This window comes from Dama dama, chromosome 27, assembly GCF_033118175.1.
Source record: "Dama dama isolate Ldn47 chromosome 27, ASM3311817v1, whole genome shotgun sequence".
Classification (NCBI taxonomy): Eukaryota; Metazoa; Chordata; class Mammalia; order Artiodactyla; family Cervidae; genus Dama; species Dama dama.
The window spans coordinates 50,775,694-50,798,557 of NC_083707.1; the positions used below are offsets into that span (position 1 = coordinate 50,775,694).

The 22,864-nt window shown below is 41.3% G+C and overlaps 1 protein-coding gene across 1 annotated transcript; it reads right to left on the reverse strand.

Moving 5' to 3' along the window:
* Nucleotides 1-1,856: 1,856 nt before the first annotated feature.
* Nucleotides 1,857-22,566, reverse strand: MEX3C (mex-3 RNA binding family member C). Its single transcript, XM_061131321.1, has 2 exons — nt 21,786-22,566; nt 1,857-4,894 (listed from the first exon to the last, which is right to left on the reverse strand). The coding sequence occupies exons 1-2, from the start codon at nt 22,564-22,566 to the stop codon at nt 3,669-3,671; spliced, it is 2,007 nt and encodes a 668-aa protein (XP_060987304.1). The 3' UTR covers nt 1,857-3,668.
* Between the last annotated feature and the right edge of the window lie 298 nt (nt 22,567-22,864).

A 22,864-nucleotide genomic window follows, 5' to 3' on the forward strand; every position in this document is an offset into this window, starting at 1 on the left:
GGGATTTGAGATTTTTGACTCCAAATTTGAAGGAAGTTCTACTGTGGGTAAAATGCTACTCAACAGCCTTACATGCTACAGAGAAATCTTTTGTGAAAGGAAGGGTTAACTGATGTGGCAAACTCTATTCTTTTCATAAAATTACAAACTTCAGCAACCACCACCTTGGTCAGCAGCTATTAACATTGAGGCAAGATCCTCCAGCAGAGAGATTATGACCCACTGAGGCTCAGGTACTGGTTAGCATTCTTTATGAATGAAGTATTTTAAAATTAAGGTAGTACATTGTTTCTTTGATACAATGCTATTTCACACTGAACACCAGTATAAATAACTTTTATATGTGGTGGCCTTGAACTGAACTCATGGTATATCAGAGCTATGCCTGTATTATAAATACTACTATCCTGCATTATTTGTAAAAAGTTTTGGAACGAGAAAGGGAGAAATTTGAGGGGAGGTTGGTAGCAGATTGAGAACATGTCTGTTTTTAAGCTAACACATCCACTGATAAGAATAATTTGAAATATAATAACATTCATGTACCTATTTTTTAAACCTAACTCTTCTAGCCTTTCTCACTCTAAAAACCTATTTTGCAAGGGGATACTTTTTGATAAATTCCTTTATAGAAAGAATCACATATTTTTATAACTAAGCTGCTATCTGATCCTCACGTTTGCAGTTCAGCATCTAGCCTCTAAGGCCATGTAAACGAATAATGTCAAGTTCTCAACAGGTTTGTCTAATTCTTGATTATCTACACTGCAGATTATCCAGTATGGTGCAACAATTCCCTGGGAACACTGGTCCATGGGGTTCGTGGAGCCCCTCTCCTGGTATTTCCTTAAACAAGAAAATGGATATAGGCATATGAGGAAAGGCAGGTTCAGACGGAGACCTTGGATAAATGTTTATCAGTTTTGCTAACATTAATTTCAGACAAAGTTTTGGCTTCCTCTGGCAAGGAAAGCCTTGGAGATTATTTTCAAGGTCCTCTGAAAGATCTTGACCTTATACTATGTGCAAGTTCAAATTCATATTCACCTCTCAGTCTATGCTGGAATTGTAAAACTACAACATAGTTGAATAATTTGACTTTCATACTTCTGGAGGCTAATCCTAAAGTGAGTGAAACAATTCCACAGGGCAATGATCCTGCCCATCACCAAATCTATACATTCCAGAGTTGTCTAGCACAGCCTGAGAATTTGTTCAAAATTTATGATGGAAAGATTTCCTATGGCTGTGTAATGCCTCTAAGTATTAAGGACAGAATTTTGGTTTTAGTAAAACAATCTAGAAGTGTCTTTATTCTTGCTTTTTACCAAACAGCAACAATTTATTCTAGTCAGCAAAGTCATTTTCATTAATGGAGCAGTATTTTTTTTTATCAACCACAAAGTCTTTCAGAAGGTACTTCAGAATTCAAAGTTAAAAACTTGCACCTTCATATTAGAAAAAATTAGTTTTATAGTTTTGGTGATAAAAGGACAATTTGTAACAACGGATAAAAACTAAGTCTAAGGTGAGTTCAGGATGTTAGTTAACATTAATATGTATAAATCACTCACGATTTTATTCATATTAGATTAAGGGTGACTATGTTGTCAACTAGATAAACATGCAACTATATAATCTAAAACTAGCCAAATCTCTAGATTTACTATAATGTGACACTATTTAAAGAAAAAAGCTACATTCGGATAGGAGCATAAGCAGCACGTTCCACACCCAGAACAGGGATCACTGGCTAGGGAAGGGGAAACTCTTGTTAAAGGACGTTTTCAATTCTGGCAAATAGCAGTCTTCCAGTGTAAACTACTGAATACATGAAAAACACCAAGGAGAATACATTCAAGTTAATGGAAACAAGTCTTTATTAAGTAACTTTTAATATCAGAAAAATAAAACTCTTATAATTCTCTTTACAGCAAATATATAATATCAGTGCTTTGGCCATCTTAAGTTAAAGGCCCTTTATCATAAAATATATGGTTTTAAACTTTACTCAAATTGAATTTATAATCCCTATGACGTCCCTACATATACATAACAAAAGAGTGTAGTAAAATTAGCAAATACTAAACTATATTGATAATTTATCATTCTTAGTTTGTGGTTTTTAGAAACAGTACACGCACCTAATATATGTCGATTCCTTGGCTTATTAGTTGCAGTGTACAATGCAACAAAATACAAAATACATGCTTGGTGAACATTCGTTTGTATCTACAAGACGGCAGCTAAAGATTAGGTTTCAATACTGACATTTAACTATTCTACAAGCAATTAGCATTACATCATAATATGCCATCAAGGCAATTTTTTATACTGAAAAAATCAAAATAAAAACCGTTATTTGTAAACTTTTATACGAAATGTAACTCTTCAAGTGGAAATAAAAAATAAAATTTGTCTATTTACTATTCAATACACATAGGATTTCAATTTTTGTTATACTGAGAAAAAAAGCTCTTTTGTGTTGGGAAAATAACGCTTCAAAAAATAATTAGTAGAAAAACCCACCAGTATAATGTTTTATCCGTTCAATGCCAGCAGATTTGGGAACATACTGAGGATGAAGTCACAGACATCCACAGGTGAAATGTAAAAAGTGTATCTTAAAGAAATCTTTCCTTGTGATTGGAAATAAGTTTTGAAATGAAGTAAACTGATTGGAGGTCGTCACAGCTGCTTCTGTAAATATGCTGAGGGCATTGTTACCCCTCTCTCCCTCCCCCTCCCCTAGATTACTAAAAAATAAAAATACATTTATAATGTGCAAGACAAATATGGATTGAACATAAAATGTTTCACATTTTGATCTATAGTCTAAAAATTAATCAATAGCTTGATCAGACTAATGAATGGAATGTTCGTATCCTCAATTATTAGCCAATACAGGTGCACCCCAAAGCCTTTCCTGGAATGGAAAAACCCAGGTGGCCATTTCCACATTCACCAAGGGAGGCAATGGGTAGGAATTCACGATCGACACATCTGCATTCCTGCTCCACTGATCAGACCAGCCGGGAGCACTCTGGGCGAGATGAAGGTCAATGTAGCAGTTTTTGTCCCAAATTATAACCAGTGATTGAGTAAACCGCCATCAGCCCTATTATTACCAATAAGTAACCACAATGCATTAAAAAGTTACTTGCAATCCTGCAGAATTAGGCATAAGTTGTTGTAAAATAAAAAACAAACGGACCTGTTTTGTCAAAACTGGCAGTGTAAAGAAGGCAGCCCTGGAAGTGTCTGAGTCATCTGTAATGCCGCGTACCCTCCATAAACTCTTAATGTGGTTAGGCTTTGGGACCCATCATTTGGAAATCTTAGACGTATACATTTTTCTCATAGGTTCACACAACCTATGATAATCTTCACTCAGCCGAGTTGAACGTCAGCTTTAGCAATTCTTACACAAGCTATGTCTCTGGGTCTACAGGATAAGATTAATAATTCAAACCAAACTAAGACAAGAGACCACTTAGGTTTAGTGTTACCATAGCAGCCTTTTATAAGTTTACTAACAACTTTAGCCTAATCCCAATAAAGCCTGATAACAGTCATAAGAATTCATTAGGAAGTTTACTGGGGGTACCATTATACCCATGCCTTTACGAGTCCATATAGAGATATAGTATTTATGTATATATATATAGTTAAGAGTGAATTTGGATTGCCTGAGTAACAGCTGTCTGGCAAACTGGACATGATGGCGTTCTCTTTTCACAGATCTTGTTGGCACATTCCATGCAGAAGAGGTTGTGGCCACATGGAACTAGGGCAGCAATAACTTCATTCTCAAAGCAAATCACACAGTCGTGCTTTCGTCTTGATTCTGGAGGTGAGCTAGAGGTGGAACCACCATTGGAAGAGGAGTAACTATTGGTACCATTAGAAAAAGCAGGGATGTATATTGGAAGGCCAACATGGTTGCCTGTACTAGGTGGGTCGCTCCTAACCCTCCGAGCAAGTGGGTGTTCAATGCTCTCAGGAAATGTAGGAGACAGACGAGGAGTAGATGGCTGACTTCCTCTACGCTGAGTCTTCATGTTACCAGGAGGATCACTCCCAAAGCCAGAGAGTGGGTTAACTGGTTCAAAAGGAGTCCAGATAGTTTGAGCAGATGTTGGTAGAGAGTCAAAGGCAGGAGAATCAACTGCAAGGTCTTCTGAGCCTACAGAAGGTAGTGTATCTCCAAACCAAAAGCTTCCTGTGCTAAATGGGCTTGTTGGACTAAAGTCAGCCAGCCTATTGCTTCCAAAGTAGGAATCTGTGGAACCGCTTCCCAGGGAACTGGAACTATCATTTCGATAATTGGAGATCATTCTGGCGCGGCTAGGAGGAACGGGATTGGAGGAGAGCCACGCAGAGCCCAGAGTGCCACCTTCAAAGCTGACGTCGGTACCGTTGTAATGGAAGTCATTCTCTTCGTTGAGTTCAATGTAGTTTCCCGTACGCATGGCAATATGCATTTCAATTTCTTCTCGGGCTCGGTCAACATTTTCGGGCATCCCTGTCACTTCAAAGACAGGCTCCTTATCTCTGCTTGGAGTTACTATGTACGTGTGAGTCTGCTGCTGGATTCTTTTGATGGTTGCTCCTTTGGGTCCAACTACCAGTCCTACTACGCGATAGGGCACCCTGACTTGAACAGTGGTCTGACCCGGCAGATTAGGACTGCATGACAACCCTCCCAGGGCAGGGCCATTTTTGTTTCGAGACGCACGAATCATGGAGAAGTGCTCTGCAGCTGACAGGATTTCTCGTTTGGCCATGGCAACATCTTCTTTCCGTCCAGTGACAACAAAAATGGGCTCTTCACCACGAACCGGTGTTTTGATATACGTGTTCGTCTTGGCTCTCAGCGCTTTAATTTTACAACCTGTTAGAAAGAAAATATTTCATTAAGTATCAACATCTACTTCAACAATATTGATAAAGACAAATTACAGAAAGTTCCTTTCAAGACAGCAGTTTGTTTTGGGGCAGTTTTTCTTTCCCTCTGTAAGTTTGAGAGTATTTCTTTATCACAAAAACTTATCACTAAATGCTGGTAAAGTTTTCCTAGTACCACCATGACTCCTGGATCCTAAGGGGTACTTTTCTGGTGATCTCATTCTCAGCAAAGAGGTGATGCCTCCACTGAAGGCCTTCAATGCAGAGGACAGGCTTATAGTTTTCTTCCTCTTGCTATTAGTCATTGCAAATGATGCATGAAATAGGCCAGCTACACTATGAGTGGATCTGACTTTCAGAACACTAATAGTTTACTACCTTGCAGGGTGTCAGTGGCAAAGAAAAAATATTAACGTACAATGTGAGATGATACCTATCATCTTATTTAATCTATATAACAACCCTAAAGACAAGACTATTACATTCCTTTTATTGCTAAGGAAAATTAAGCATAGAAATATTGTGTAACGTGTCTAAGTTCACACAGCAAGTAAGAAGCAGAGCCAGAATTAAACCTAGTCTGACTTCATAGTCTATAGTCTTTTTCTGTTGGTCCTAGAACCTCAAATTCCACAGAACTATACTGCATGATAAAAGTTCTTCAACTGACTTCCACTTAACTGTCTTGTCATTCTACCTCAACATTATTCTTCCCTCTGTAAAACTCAATTGATGACAATAGCAAAGTGCTCAAAGTGAGCACATTATCTCATTTCTGTTCCATCAGTTGGATTTCAGGCTTAACTAAGAATCAGTTGTCTTTATCCCCATCTGTTTATGCTAACTGAACTCATGCATTAACTAAATTAATAATTACATTTAAAGCAGTGACATATAAACTCAAGATATGGAACTTGTATCAAAATTGATTATTTTTAAAAATTTCAATAATGATGAGTACCTTAAAGAAAAAAAAAAGATGCTGCTGAAGTACGGGTGAGACAACTGTAAACTTACGGGGTTAAAAAAACTGGTGCAAAGTAATTTTGTATTCATTGTGAAGTTCTTGCTAAATTCCAAAGAAACATACTGGAAATTGTATGGAGAATGGTTCATTGGATGTGGTTTTATTGAAGGACTATGCTGGTTGGCAGCCCCATTCTCAAATAAAAGTCTTTGGTTCTAAATCCTAAGTATATTTAAGCTGACTAAATAAAATATCTAAGATACATATGTATAGCTACCCAAAGATTACTTTTTGGAGTAATCAGCCATTAGCAGTGCCAACTGTGTAACACTGGAGGTTTTCGAACAGTAACTTAAGATACCAGATATACACTAAAGGCATGAGACTCTGGGGTTATGCTTTTCAAAGATCTTAAAGTGAAGCTTGCCAGAACAGATTTCTTCTCGTGACTGTATCATGCTATTCCTAGTTTCTCAAAATAAAGCAGTTAGATGCTACCGAAAAACACACACCACAACCTGAGCAGATCATTTTCTTAAAACTTTTTTTCCCCTGCCCTCAACAAAGTCACAGTGTACAAAAACTAATTCTTTCTGGACATCATTCCCAACCTGTGTGACTGCACTAGTACCCTCCACCCCACACAAAATAGGTCTCCTTTCCTCCATTCTTGCCTCACTCCAATCAGTTCTCTACCTTCACTTTAGGTAGATGATGCTTTCTAAAAAAGCACCGACCAAAGGCTCACTTCTTTGCGCAAGGCCTTAATGACTCCCTTGTACTGTCAGGATCAAGTCCAGACAGTGTGGCACATGGAAGGTGACCCTGTGCCTGAAGACTACCCCTCTCTCGCCTTATCTCTGCGCCCCTCCTTCCCCCTTGCTCACTGCTTAAACTCTGTGGTGTGCTTCCACCATATGCCTACCCATGCTCCTTGCTTCCACCATCAGAAATGTTCCTTTATCCATGCCCCTTTGCTACCAGCTCTGCTGAATTCCTGATGGCCCTTCAGATTTTAGTTTATTAGGTGCCTCATTCTCTGTGAAGTTTCTGCTGCTTTCCCTGAGTCAGGTTTACCCTAACCTGAAGGTTATATCTGAGAAGACCAGGGGGGTGGGGGTGGGTCGGGTGGCACAGCTAAAAGCAAAACTGCAAGGAATGCACGTAGTGGAAGAACCAGAGGAGCTAAGCAGGGCAGGGTGACAGAGTGGGTTGGGGGCTATCAAGAAATTACTACAATTAGTCTAGTTATGCTGCTGTAGAACACAAAGGTTATCACAGAGCGCCGCTGTAAGTTTATATCCACAATGAACTACAGGATTACATTGACAGTGTGACTTCGGCGTATAGGAAAATCTATACCTGCCTCTGCTCCACCACAGAAAGTGCACTACTTGGAAGACCATAAAACTTCCACATCCACTTATCATTCACGCAGGCTGAATCTAGGAAACTCCCTCACTCAGCAGAGGAGGCGTTGCTTGAGGCCGAGAACGACAATCATTTCCATTGGCCAGTGTGTGACTGATGGAGAGACTCCTAGGAAAGTCTGAAGGGGTGGTGAGAATGCCTAATTCTTCCTATTGCACCCTCAGAGGAGTTATTTACTATCATTATTTGGATACATGAGCTTCTTCTCGGCACTACAACCTAACAAGAAGGCAGTCTGCTAGAATCACAGGTTTCTAACAAAGAGGGCCCTGATCATCCTAGAGAAAAACACTTCACAAACTCTATTAAGGACAAAGGGAGAGTTAGTGTGAGGGTCTAGCCTTCTCAACGCTTACCGCAGTGAACATTAGAAAGCTAAATGAAGAAACTTCTCGAAATGCTTCTGAGAAAATAAGCAATTGTCAGATGAACCTTAGAGGAATACTTTGCTTGATACCCAGTAGGTATAATATTGGAGGGGGGCATGACAACCCACTCCAGTATTCTTGCCTGGAGAATCCCCATGGACAGAGGAGCCTGGTGGGCTACAGTTCATGGGGCTGTAGAGAGTTGGACACAACTGAGCGACAAACATGCCCATGCCTAAGTCAGATACTCCTGAGCCTCTGGTTGTTACTAATGAGTGTGTGTCTGACAGTCTCACTAGGAAGACAGAGAAGGCAGAATGTGGACCACCTCTGAGATAGGGGTGTAAGATAGCCTACCCTGCCCAAAAGGCCTACTTACCAAAAACAAGGTAAAAAAAAAAACATTATTCACATCACAAATGGCTAATTTCTCTTACACAGGTACCCATATACTTACCCTTGTATCTCAAAACACCAAAAACCACAGAAAAAATAGGTAAAAGAGCTCATAGAAAAGGAAACATATAAAAGGCTCTGAATATGAAAATTCCCATTTTCATGTGAATTGAGGTATCATTTCCCACCTATAACACTGTCAAATATCAAAAACAAACAGTGCTAGTAAGAATGGGGGAAAAGCCCTCATATTTAGCTGCAGAGTACAAATTGCTTGAGGGCAGTTCGCACTATCCATCAAAATTACAACTTCCTGTATCCTTCTGCCCCTGCAATCCCACTCACAGAATCAAGTCTGCAGGAATACTTGCCCAGGCACGAATAACCTCTGTATTCCTGTTTATATTAGTGGGAAGTTGGTTCAGCTATGTAAGGGAATACTCTGCAGTCATGAAAGTGGGAGACTAAGGGAGACAGGGTAGGAGGGTGACTTAACTTCCCTGGCATACTTTTACATTCTTACAAATTTTGGAACCATAAGAATGCATTATTATTTTTTTTAAGAAATGTTATTAAATTAGAAAATTTTAAAAATTAAGAGATGAAGAAGTGACAGATTTTACTAGACTAAATAAGCACATCAATCAGACTTCTGACTAGTTCTGAGATTTAGATAAAAAAAAATTATGAACAGCAGGGTAAATGATTTCATAACCTCAAAGTTGAATAAGGCATTTTAAGTCTAAGAGGTAGGGACTAACAATTGTTTTCTCATCGCTACAAATAAACACACGGCAAGCTGTACACCAGACTGTGCAGAGACCAAGAACCAGGACGGCACTAATGACTTTCATGGTTACCATTTTATTTTGATTTGGAAGTAAATTCCCCCAATAAAAAGTCTCTAACTTACCTCCCTCCTGTAGGAACCCATTTCCCCTTTCTGTATCACTGTGGCTAGGGCTGTGATTCACCTTAAAACTCTTTAGCTGCAGCCAGAATTCTGGTCTTCTCACTTCCTGGTATAGCAAAAGGTTGGGTCTGGCTTCTCCAGGGTAAAGAGTCTTTCCCACCAGCTGCCTGAGCAGTTAAAAGGGAGAGGGCCTCTGTTGCTGGGAGAGGAGTTTAAAGAAAAGGAATTGAAATGGTCTTGAGTGTTTCTCAAACCATGGTCTGCAGTAGCAATTTAATAGGTTCCAAATGTTTTGATGAAATATGTGTACATTGATTGCAAAATAAAATGTTCTTTTGATGGGAAGTTGCGGGGGGGGGCTGTCACAGAAAAGTTTAAAAGCACTAGACTAGACCTTTAAGGCTGCTTTTTAATTCCATGAAACATGTGGAATGATATACTTAGAAGAATCAGATATAGAATTATAGTCTGCAATGTAGATATAATTACAGTCCAAATCAATTCACCTTAAAACAGGAAGATTATCCAGATCACAGGGGTGGGCCTGACCTAATCACAAGTTCTTTGGAAGAGCTTTCTCCAGCAGGCTTCAGAAGTAGTCAGATGTGCTCTGGCTTTTCTGGAAGAAAGCAACCTATGCTTGACCTGCCCATGGAGGCCTCATGGCAAGGAAGTGTAGGTGGCCTCTGGGAGCTGAGAGCTAGGAGGAAAATGGAGGCCTCAATCTAGAAACCTTGTTCTGTTCTTTACTTTTATTATCTGCTTTAGTTTTCTAATGCTGCCATAACAAGTTACCTCACACAGTGCTTTCAATGTCACAAATTTTTTATTTTACACTTCTGACATGGGTTTCAACAGGGCTAAAATCAAGGCGTTTGCAGGACTGTGTTCCTCTCTGGAAGCTCCAGGGAAGAGCCTGCTCACCTGGCTTACTGGTAGAACTGAGTTGTTATCATCACAGGACTGAGCTCCCTGTGTTCTTGCTGACTGTCTGCTGAAGGCCATTCCCCACCTCAGGAGGTCACCAACATAGCTTGTGGCCCTGTCTCTCCATCTTCAGTCAGCAATGGGGACTGAACCCTTCTCATATCTGACCTAGCTGGGAAGTTCTTCTGCATTGAAGGACTCATGTGATTACACCGGGCCCACCCAGCTAATCTCAGATAACCGTTACACCTCAAGGTCCATACTCCACATCTGCACAGTCAGGGTTTCCAGGGATAGAGGGTATAGGCATCTTCAGGGAAAGGGGGTTTATTCTGCCTACCACAACACCAATTTTCTGTTCCTCCAATTTTATCCATTCTTCCAGACTCCTGGCTTTTAAGCAAAGTATTGGATTCAGAAAAATCTGAAACCCTAACACAAGAATAGTGACCCACTGTCCAGAGCAGTAGTGAGATACAAGTACAAGAAAAGTTTGGAGATCACAGGCACTGAAGTAGGGTGAAGGGGTAAACTACTGATAAAAATCAAAACAGGTCAAAAAGAAATATATAAGCCAGGGTGTTGATGCAGACAGGGTGTTTATGTTGAGAGATGAGTGATTTGGTAAGAAACTGACAAGTGAACCTGGTCTCCACTTGTCCTCTGGGATGTGGCTAAGTGTTCCTAGCTAAACCATTCCTTCGGCCCAGAACATCCACCAGCCTGATGCTTCAACTTACCAATTCAAGTATCAAGTTCCCTAGAAAGGTGCAGGTGGCTAATTCCAGGTGATATACAGAAACTACAATAATTTCTGCTCTCCAGGAGCTGACAATGTAGAAAGGAAACAGTCATGAAAACAATACTGATATAAGGCAACTGCTTTAATGAAAACAGGCATACAAAGCAATGCAAGTACAGAAAAAGGCAGGGCTTTACTGCTTACAGTGGAGAAGGAAATGGCAACCCACTCCACTGTTCTTGCCTGGAGAATCCTAGGGACGGCAGAGCCTGGTGGGCTGCCGTCTGTGGGGTCGCAGAGTCAGACACGACTGAAGCGACTTGGTTTGGCCTTATTGTTTACAGAAGATGAAAGAAGGCTTCAAATGCATTTGAACTTAGGTTTGAAGAAAGTAGTTCTGCCAGGTGGAAAGGAGAGTCAAGAGAACTGCAAGTGCCAAAGCAGGAATCAAGAGCCCAAGATGGCAGCCTGGATACCACACCTGGCTCAGTGCTGTGGGAGCTTTAGGTCAGATGGGGGATGATTTAGTTTAACAAAGGCATGGGAGTTAAAATTCTGTCTGGTAGGTGCAAAGAACTTGTTTTGTTTTTTAAAGAAAGGAACCCCAAATGCTATGGGAAGTGTTGCTGATTTTTGACAGAGGGTTTTGTTTTCCAGAAATCAAATTCATTATATTTTCCACTCATATTTCATAAATTAGCTACAAATATAAGGTGATTTAAGAAAGCTAAAACCCTTATAAACACACCAAAACTAAGGTCTATATATTTTCACTTTGGGTCATCCTCAGGTATATCTTTCTTCAGAAATTGTCTCCAAGAGGTTTTATTTTAAAAGGGAAACGAGTGTACATGCATATACACAAACATACCTGCTTTAATAAAAGTAGGGAGGGGAGAGTGAAGCAGTTCTTTTTATCTTCAAGAAAATTAGAATGCTGGGCTTAATATTTAAAAATTACCTCCCCATCCCACCTCCCTTTCCCCATCCTTCTCCTAACTAAGTGGCATCACCTACCTTCTCCTAGACTTCATCATCTCCTAAATGTGCCTGGCTCCTCCTGTCTCTACTCAGATATTTCCCTAAATAATCTGGAAAATCCTCCTAGCACTGCCCCCTCACCCTGTATCTTCTGAGTAACAAACACAGTCATTTGGAAAAGATGAGCCTGTGTGTTGAAGGCTCTGTGAACTCAAGAATAATACAAATATGGATATGACTATTACTATTACAGCTACAGCTTACTAATACTATTCCAAGGTCTAGTTTAAAGGAAATGTAAGGAGCAAAAAACTGATTATCTGCTGGACTGGGCTCTAATCTACCACCAGTTTGCTTGTGGTTTTAATGTTAGGTCATTCAACCTCTAGGTCCTTTCCAATGCTTTTATTTTTGACCAAGTCCCTCTTCTCCTGGGACATACAAAATCACTTCTTTCTGAAAGCTATAAAGCACGTGGGACAATCTCACATGTATACACATCTATTCTTCCTTTCCTCAAGAAAAGTAGGTTGAGTAACAGCTGGAAGCACAAGACTGTGAACAGACCATCACTAACCATCTTTGCGAGCTCTAACAGGTCACTAAACCTCTCCCTCCTCGGGTGTGTGCTAAGTTGCTTCAGTCATGTCTGACTCTTGGCGATCCTATGTACCACAGCAGGCCAGGCCCCTCTGTCCATGGGATGTCTCGGGCAAGAGTACTGCAGTGGGTTGCCCTGTCCTCCTCCAGGGGATCTTTCTGACCCAAGGATTGAATCTACGTTTCTTATGCTCTCCTGCACTAGCAGGCAGGTTTTCTTTACCACTTGCCCTGAGGCCCACCCTGGGTGTCACCTTGGAAGCCCAGAAACTGTAATCAAAGTTACTTCTCTCACTTGGTTGTTGCAAAGATTAAATGAAATAACGTATTAACAATACTCATCACAGTGCCTATTATTCAAGTAGGTGCTCAGTAAAGGACAGCTTTTTAGGCTATCAAGCCCCTCTCCCCTCTCCACCCCCACCACTTCAAGTGTTTCATAAGTAAATGGAGCCAAAAGGATTGCCTTTGAAATAATAAACTTGTAATGCATTTTTCAAAACTTTCCTATATTTTCATTTAATCAGCATAACAGAGTGATGACTAGCTTAACAGCTTTAGGAAATATAGGAAACAAACTGAAAGAGATTAGAAAGATCTCCCAGCTGGAAAGCCAGACCTCAACACACGTTGTCGCCACACTCCTCCATACTATTTTTCTCTAAAAGCATTAGAGAAACACATTATTTTATATGTATATTTCATGATATATTAGAATTAACAAGGGGGGATCAAATTCTTTAATGATTGTACATATAAATAAGACCCTTTTCCTCTTGGGATAATCTTGACAGACTATTCAAAAGCTCCTACAATTTTATAGGGACTCGATTTTTCAGTATTATTAGCTTCAAGGACTGGGGAATATCAGATAAATCGAGTAAGAGAGTGTTTCTTACACACACAACTTAACTCAACATTTAAATAAACTGTTTAGATTACAATGTAATAGATTCCTAAATGTACAATGCAGAGATAGCTTTCCTTTCCCTGCTCAAGGGTCCTTCTTGTAGCCCCAGTCAAAAATTGCTGAAATTTTCTGTTAAGAATACAGTTTCACATTAGACATCACTTCTTCAACACTTCTGTTTCATTTATGTGACTTTTTAGATTTGCTTATTACCAGTATTCATACAGACATATAATGCCCTAAATCAAGTAGCATCTAGAACAAACAGATCCAAACAACTTTTGGTTGACTGACTCCTCAGGTAAAGGGTTAGAGATAAAGGCAAGAGGGAAGAAAACCTCACAATATGAAAACTATAATGATAAATACTAAAATGGCAAGTCTGTAGTCCAATAGTTCAGTTCAATAAAATAAATAGCAAGTATCTGCTATGTTTCAGGTAATTTAACTGAGATTAAGATGACTGAGATTCAGTTCTGCCCTCACTGACCTGTATCCAACTTCAAGCATCAGAAGGATTTGTTGACTATATGTGTTCATGTACAGATATTGATCTATCATTTTCTTTTCTTATACCGTTGGCTGGTGGCGGTGTTCAAGTCCTCTATATCCTTGCTGCTTTGTCTGCTTGTTCTACCATTTACAGAGTTGGGAGCATTGAAATCTCTGATTCAATGTGACCCTGGGTAAGTTACTTACATCTCCATAGACCTATTTCCTTATCTGTATGGTGCAATAAGAATGGATCAAATGAGATGACATACAACTTGACACATTTAAATGTTATTTTTAAAGAAAAACTCAAATGAATCGATTTTCTCTAGGAAGTTAAAAACATTAAAAAACCTTTAAGTCCTAAAGATAAAACTTATATTTAGATTATTAAAAATATGTTTAAGATATTAATTTTACAAAAAAAAACCTCGGAGGAGATATGTCAAAGTCAATCTAACTGGTAATTTTAAATCTGGTTTACTTTCACATGATTCTAGGCACTCTTCTTGGACAAAGATAAGAATATAAGGGTTACAGGAGATAATCTAGTCCAATCTCACTTTATTTGTGGAGAAAACTGAAGCCAAGAATTGTCCAAAGTTATAAACTAACGACCCCGAAATACCCCAATTCCCTAAACACGCCACTTTCTCAACCTGCCTTCTTTTCCCAGTTGATTCTTAGAAGCGGAGAATTCCCAAAATATATGAGGTAGTTTTAAAAACAGAGGTTTAACTAAATTTAAAATCCCCCCCTCTCCTTTTTCACTTAGTTTAGACAAGAGGATCCACATATGCAACAAAAAAGGGCTCCCATTTGGCCTTTCACTAAACCTGTGACACCCAGAAGAGGGTGTAAATTAGCGATGAGAGGTAGAACAATTTTCCTAACTGGGGATTTTAAACTTATGTTCATGTCCATTAGTGAAGTTGCTCAGTCATGTCTGACTCTTTGCGACCCCATGGACTGTAGCCTACCAGGCTCCTCCCTCCATGGGATTCTCCAGGCGAGAATACTGGAGTGGGTTACCATTTCCTTCTCCAGGGGATCTTCCTGACTCAGGGATTGAACCCAGGTCTCCTGCATTGCAGGCAGACACTTTAACCTCTGAGCTACCAGGGAAGCCCATTAGAGGATGTTAATAGAAACTTAGAGTTACTCCTGTTTGGGAACCATATAATGGAATCAGATTCATCTGTAAATGATTCTCTTTCAGACTATAGACTGGATGGAACAAGTTTTTCCCCCCAAGAGGAAACCAAGACTCAGTCCACGGTCACAGGCAACAAATGGTAAAACCGTGTCTCTAACAAGTTTAACTCCAAGTTCAATGTCCTTACTGCAGGTACTGGTAGAAAGGTAGAAGATAAGCCAAAGGCAAGGGGACAGTGGTATAGAAAGGAGGTCAGCCCAAAGGGTAAACATTTTACACTGGTAACCTTCTAGAAGTTTGCAACTGTTCCCTCCCCACTCTTCTCTAACTGTGTTTAAGATGAAGCTTTATGCTTATCTTCAAGTATATCTGCAGTTCATTAAATAATTTTCTTTATTATTTTAAGGCCCAGTCTTATTTCATGATACCACTTTACTTATGGTCAAACCAGGTTTCCCTGCATAAAATGAACTGCAGTTTCTGCTCACTGGACAAAGGCAACAAGTCATGCCCACATGAATTGTTCTTAAATCCTGAACCCTGGCATGAAAGAGGCAGTGCAATTATGCAGTGTAACTTAGAATTCTCAGAATCAATCACTGAAATAAAGACTCAAAAGGATTCAAAATAACACCACGCTGTACATGTTCAATTTAGTACAGCTTGGCTTGATATTACTAATGTTAGAAAATCATTTTAAAAGCTTAAATATCAGATGTAATCATTATAAATGTCTATAGAGTACCTAATGGTAATATGGGGAGAATAGTTAAAGAGTAAACATGCAACATGGTATATAGGCCATTGGGAAAGATTAAGATGTAGTTTGATAAACATATCATTTTAGAATCACCTGAAGATCAATGAGGTTTTAAAATAGATTATTCATAATCTCTTTGGAGTTTCCTAAAGGAGTTTGTGTTTTTGTTTTTTTTTTGACCACAGCATGTGGGTTGTGGGATCAGATGAGCCCTCTGTAGTGGGAGCCTAGAGTCTTAACCACTGGACTGCCAGGGAAGTTCCTCAAGGAGTTTTAAACTGCAAACACACTTCCTATTTAGTATCTTATGAACATTTTTATCTCTTTTTTTCCCATTTTGAGTTTAAATTACAAATGCTATTAAGGCATAAATTACATTAAAAAAATTCTGCCACAATCCCATAGACTTTAAAAGATAATACTGTGATAGTCATCATGGCTGTTCATGAATATTCTGGCTCTCTCCTGTGGGCACATGATTGTAATGCAATTTCTCAACCCACCTGAAGTTAACAGTGGCCAGATAACTTGTTCTGATTAATGAAATATGAGTGGATGTGATCACCACGCTACTTCAGGTCTAACATTTAAAGACTGTTGTGTGCTATGCCACCGTCTCATCGTTCAGGCACAGAGAGGAAGACCAGCCAACACCTGAGATGGTGGCAGCTTTGTTGGTCTAAGACCCTGAATGACCAAAATGAGCAGAGCCCCTGTGAAAAAGAAATAAGTCACTGGTCATTTTAATACTGAGATGTTGGGGTTCTTTGTCATTACAGCATCATTTATGCCTATCTGGATAGAAGTTCCATGTGTCTAATGGCATTTAGATATCATTTAGATATCAGTTCCTTTCAGTTCTGTCACATTAGAAGGATACAGTAACGTGTGAAACTGTCTGCTAAAGCAGAGAAAAGGTGAACGAGATTAACAATTAATTTCAGATTTAACTTAACAACAGTAGTATGTACTTATCACTTAGTTTCATATATGTCAATTTATTTGTTTACAATTCACAGTTCCTAGAGGTACTGTAGATATACCTATACCCAGCTGAAGAAGAGGAATCTAGATCCTAGGGAGTTTAAGTGATTTGTCCAGGGCCACAAAGTGACTTACTGCCAAAGAGTAATCAGAATTTAGGAAGTTTAACTTCTGATTGCTATCTCTTTTCAACACATCACAGCTAAGCAAGGACTGCTACGGGCAATATGGGACAGTTTTCAACATATATTTTTATAGTAAAACATATATTCTAAAATAATTTTTGTCTTCAATTTAAGACACAAGCAACAAATTCTTCCATCTGTGCAAATATTAAATTCATTCAAAACCAGATCCACAAAATATTAAGCATGATCTTATAACTAAATTCCACCTTTCCTTGAAAATGTAAGATGTTAAGAACTGTCTAGAATTCCAACCCATAGACATTACTGGAAATCTTCCTTGAAGAAATCTCTATAGGTCTCACGTACTTGACTCCCTGCATCAGTTTTAGGTCACTGGCATTTCTACCAGGGGGCAGAAAACACACCCTTGAATTACCACTTTACTTTCCACTTCCTCCTTAGTGAATCAAAATAGTTCATTAGTTCAATAAGGCAGGAAGAAAAGGCAGTGGATTCCCCACCCATTTGCAAAACAATTAAGGTTCCAGAACTAATATTAATCATTATTTGGATCTTAAAGTCTAAAAAAATGACAACGTTTAATTTTTAAAGCTAGCATGTATATACATACAAATTAACTTTCTGAATTATAAATGATAGCGAATTTCTAGTTAGACATAATAGAAGTAGAATGTTAGAACAATACTTGTGCCTTCTGGACACCAAAATTTTATTAAGTAAATTAATTTGGATAGTGATGATGATATTTTAAGCTATGCATATCAGAAACACAATATCCTAAATCATGTTTGGGATTGAAATTGACCCAAAATATTATTCCTGAGCAAAATGCTTAATACTGAGGCAGCAATGTAGAATTGAGAACTTTATCCCCATTATCAAACAACTGATCTAACCCCAAGATCCACTACCTGAGCAAGATACCTATTAGCACCTCAGTTTCTATGTCTGTAAAATGGGGATAACCACCTACCAGACTTAAACACCAGGTAATACAGTACCTGAAACTGGGAATGCCAACAACCCTCCTCCCAAAAGAAAAAGACACTGTGCTTTAGCATTATTCTGAAACTATTTCTCCTCATGAAATAGATATTTCTTCTTAAACAGGGAATTTATGTACAATACCAAACTTTCTCTTTTTAGAACCTGAAAACTTGTTCCATCCTAGGAAACTGGGGAAAATTTTCTCGAGGATGTGTCATATTACCTGTTTTAAAAAGTGGCAATATACACAATCACTGGAGATCAATGGAAACAGTAGCTCAATAAAGAAAAAAAATTTCTAAGGAGGTCTAGCTCAGTAATAGCCAAACCAGGGTACAAGAAAAGTCATTGGAGTGCAGGAAAAAAAATCAAAACACTCCAATTTCCATCTTTAACTCATCCTTTTAAATTGTTTACATGTTTTAAAAATGTATAGCATATCAGCATATGTATTATTCATAAATATTCACATATTGAGATTATCAACTTAAATATTTTTTTGACAGAGCATACAACAAAAAAAAGAGGCTTCCCCAGTGGCTCAGCAACAAAGAATCTGCCTGCAAGGAAACGCAGGTTCCATCCCTGGGTCAGGAAGATCCTCTGGTATAGGGAATGGCAACCCACTCCAGTATTCTTGCCTGAAAAATCCCATGACAAGGAAGCCTGGTGGGCTACAGTCCAAAAAGGTCGCAAAGAGCCAACACACACACACACACACACACACACAGAGACAGACAGACAGACAGACACACACACACACCCACCCACCCCCAGAAACAGCTTTTCTCAACTAGGTTAGAAAACACACATATACCATCAAGGAAATCACTCATGAAAACAGTTAAAGATGTACATTAATCTTAAACTGTACTATAAAACCTTGGGTTACAAGTCTTTAAAACAAATGAACTTATGACATTCAACATTTATTTATACCATCGTTAAGTAGAGTTGTACTTTAATTCATTTTTCAGTCTAACTGGTTCTCAATGACTATACAAATTGGAGCAAAGTCCACTGACTTAAACGTCCTGTTAACCACTGTGAATGTATCTTGCAGGTACTACATTTTAAAAAAGTTAGGTCTTAAATCTGTTGTCAGGTTTACTTTTGCTGTCTATATTCCAGAACTTCTTTGATTATCAACAACCCTCTTTAGTGCCTGGCTTTTATTTTACAGTACTGTTGGTTTCAAAATGAGATGCAAACTTAAAAAGGGGGACCAATTTAACATTTGCAAATGATTTAACCTTCAACATTTGCTGCTGGGGAGTATAAATATGAGGTCAACACTGCCAACTTTCATCACTATCAAAAGCAGTAGTTTGTTTTTCTGAAAGACACTGAAACTAGAGGCCATCTACAGGAGTTGCTAGTCTATATGACTCAGAATTCCATTTGTCCTACTCTCTGCTTCAGAGCTGAAGTCACAGATGTCTCCATCTGTGACATAATTATTTCCAAAACCAATTAAGAGATGTCAAACAGAAAATTATGACTTCAGGTAATGAATAAAAATGGCAGGAAGGGATAATTCTTAAGGAGGAAAATTCTGTTCCAAAGCAAAAAGTAAATGAAATGATTTGCCCCATTTATTCACTTAGGGAAAGGGAAAATTATCACACTGTAAAAGGATGCAAACATTAGAAGTTGCCTGGTCCTCTGTGTGAGTGGGAAAATACAGGTTTTATAATGGTGCAGCTGAAGTTAAGGGTGGCAAAGGGGTCAATGATCCACTAGTTGAATGGTTCAGAACAGGAAAAGGGTAAAACTTTTTCCTCTTAAGGTAAGATAATCTTGAGAATGATGACATACTTTTAACAGTACTGTCAACTCTGGGAAAATATTAAGTGCAAAAGAACAGTCATCAATTTGTCTCTATGTCCTAAGACATAAATAGACTCACATTTCCTTATTAACTAATAAGCTCTGCCTTAAGAGGAAAAACTAAAGACTTTATTTCATTGCTATAATTTGGTGCAAGATAAAAACCTGGAATTCAGTTTACTTTTAAATAATAGATTGGTATAAAGGTAATTGCCTAATTAAGGGCCATTTTACCATGCTTTAAAGGGTATAATGCAGAAGACAAAAATTCATATTAAACTAAAAGCTATCAGTATCTTGTCCCTTAGTAAAACTGGCCTCTAAGCGTTTTCCTTTGTTGTCCTAAACTGTCACCATAAGCAAACTGAAGCAACTTGTGCTGAGGAAATTCCAGCCTAGAAGGGCCTGAACACACACCTTGCCATCACCTGTTCCCCACTCTGTTAAGTATCAGACTCTAAGTATCAAAACAAACAGTCCCCCTCACAGCTTTCCAACCATACCTAGAGATTATTTCTCCACACCTTTCCTCACCGTGTTCCTCAGTCTTTCTTCCACCTTCCATTTGTTAAAGTCCTATCCATTTTCTCCAAGGGCCCCCCACAGCTGATACATGTACGGACTTTGTCACACACTACAGTTAATGACGTTAATTACAGATTAGTGCCACTCCGCTGTTTTTAGTAGACTGTTGGCTTCTTCTTAAGGGTGGCAAGTTAGTTGGAACTAATCTCACATTCCCAACTGCCATAAACTCAAATGCCTGGCAGAATGTAAGCTTGATATATAGTAATTCCCAGATGCTGTTAATGGAATAACCAACTCATTCTGGATCTATAATTTGAGATGTTACAATTTTATCTTATGGGAGGTGAAACAGTTCTTTCTGGGACTGGCATCTTCAGTACTGCAAAAGCAAAACAACAAAACAAACCAAAAAAACCCAAAAAGGCAGGCAAAATTTATTCACCAAACCATGGGAATAAACTCTTAAGGGAATGGCATCAGCTTTGAACACTGTCTTTAAGTACCAGGCAGTTTGAAATATGCTATCCCCTCCATCCAGATTTCAGATGGATGGATTTTTCATATTAAAATCCTAGGGGTAAGAAATGAGCCAACTCTGATATTTGAAACCACCATTTCGACAGACCTTATTTATGTGTACTTTAGACCACTTGGGAAAGATGAGATCATTTAAGCAGCAGCGCCATCATTTCTTTTTATTTGACCCCAACAATGCTCTCAACCTAACAGTAGACAGACATGCATCAACCAGGTTCAATCATATTGTAGTAAGTCAGCTGCAGAGAATATTCACTCCTTCAATAAAGCGGGGGAAGCTACACTAAAGAGCATAGGACCTTCCCTAAAAATGTCGGATAGAGAGGTACTCTGGGCATCCCCTTCCCCCACCTTCACAAATCTACTCCTGGAATCTGAGACATAGGTCCTTTGTCTGAACAATGTGGGAGGAGTCTGTCTGCAGTACTGGTGTGCTGGCAAGTGAGGAGAATCTACTGAAAACTGTATGAACGCACAAAGTTCCTTAAACTCAATTACTTTACTGTCCAATTTTCCTTCATTGTGTACCCTAAAGCGTTCTAAAAGGTAGCCACTCTGTCCTTTCGAGAGTTAAAATGTATCGAAAAGAATACCGTAAGATCGATCGACAGAGTTAGCGAAGAAGCTAAGTTTCTGAACAGCGAGGTGGTGGTGGTGGGGGGTGGCGGTAAGAACGACCACTTGAACATCCCCTCATCCCTCGCGAATGAGCTCCCCCCCCCACCACAAGCCTCCATTTCTGTCAATTTCTTCTTCCCAGCAAGCCGCTGAAAGGCAGGCTGAGAGCTTTTTACAAAGACAGTAGTCGGCTGCGCAAACTTGCTATCTCGAAGCTTTTCGTGCACGACACCGAATCCACCGACCCGACCTTTTACCACCTCAGGTTGTTTCTGGTGTCACGCCAGCCGGGGTGTTCCAGGAATACAGCCCGAGTCAAGGGGACACCGCCGGGCTCGGTGGCTCGAGAAACTTATCGCCTTGTACCGTGCAGGAGGAGAGGGATACCGTGGCGGGGGGTGGGGGAGCGGTTCGCAAGGTGACCCATCTTCTCGTCTCTTAGCCCCTCGGGTTCCTCCCATACCCCTTCCCGGTGGACCTAGGGGCCTCGCCAGGTTCGCCTTTCCAGCCCCAAGCTCCTTTCTTTCGTCTCCCCACTCATGCCCGGGGCCCAGCCCAGCTGGACAGCCCCCCCCCCCCCCAACCCCCTACTCGCACTCACCCTGGCGACCGACAATCTCGGCGACATGCTCGGAGCTGGGCACCGGGACGCACTCGGTGGTGTTAACGCTCTTCCTCCGGAGCAGGGCCGCCTGCTCCCCGTTCAGGGCGGCCGCCGCCGCCGCCGCCGCCCCGCAGCCGCCGGGGCCGTAGGCGTGGGACAGCATCGCCGCCATCATGCCCTGGGCATCGTCCCCTCCGTAGAGCACCCCCGCTGCCGCCGCCGCCGCGGCCGCCTCCCGGGCATCGAAGCCGGCGGGGGGCAGCAGCACCGACCCCAGGGACCCGCCCGGGATCGGCTGGGTCTGAGAGGCGGCGGCCGCGGGCGGCGACAGCAGCAGAAGGGACGGCCGGCCCTCCTCCTCTGCCTCCTCCAGCTCCTCCTCCTCTAGCAGGTCTCCGTCCAGCTCCGCGTCCTCCCCCTCCTCCTCGTCGTCGTCGTCGTCGTCCTCCTCCTCCTCCTCTAGCTCCAGCTCGGCCGCCTCCGAGACGCCGGGTCGGCCGGGCGGCGCCCGCTCCTCGGGTGACGGTCCCGCCGCCCGCCGGGCCGGGCCCTGCGCCGCCGCGGCCCGGATCGCCGGGGCGCCGGGATCCGCCGGGCTGGGGTCGTCGAGGCCCAGGGCGGCCAGGCGTTCCCTCAGCAGGAGCCCGTCCCCCTCGAGCTCCGGGCCGCCCGCTGGGGGCGGCGGCGGCGGCGGCAGCGGCGGCGGCGGCGGGGGCGGCTGCGGCAGCGGGGCCGGGGCCGCCGCCAGGGCCAGGGCCGCGGAGCTGCCGCTCGGCATCGCGGCGGCGCGCTGTCAATGGCGGCGGCGGCGGCGGCGGCGGCGGCCGCGTCAGGCGCGGCGGGCGGCGAGCCCCATGGCGGACAGGGCCCCGGCCCGGCTCAGCGCGCAAACACTTTTCCTCAGGGGAGGCGGCGGGGCCGAGCGACCCGGGCCGAGCAGCGCCAGGGCCGCCCGGAGAGCGGAGAGGGCGGGGTGGAGGGGCAGGGGAAGGAGGCAGAGGCAGGTAACTAGGTGGGTGGGTGGGGACGGCAGCGGGGCGGGCTGACGGAGGTTCGGCCGCGGCTCCCCTCTCAGG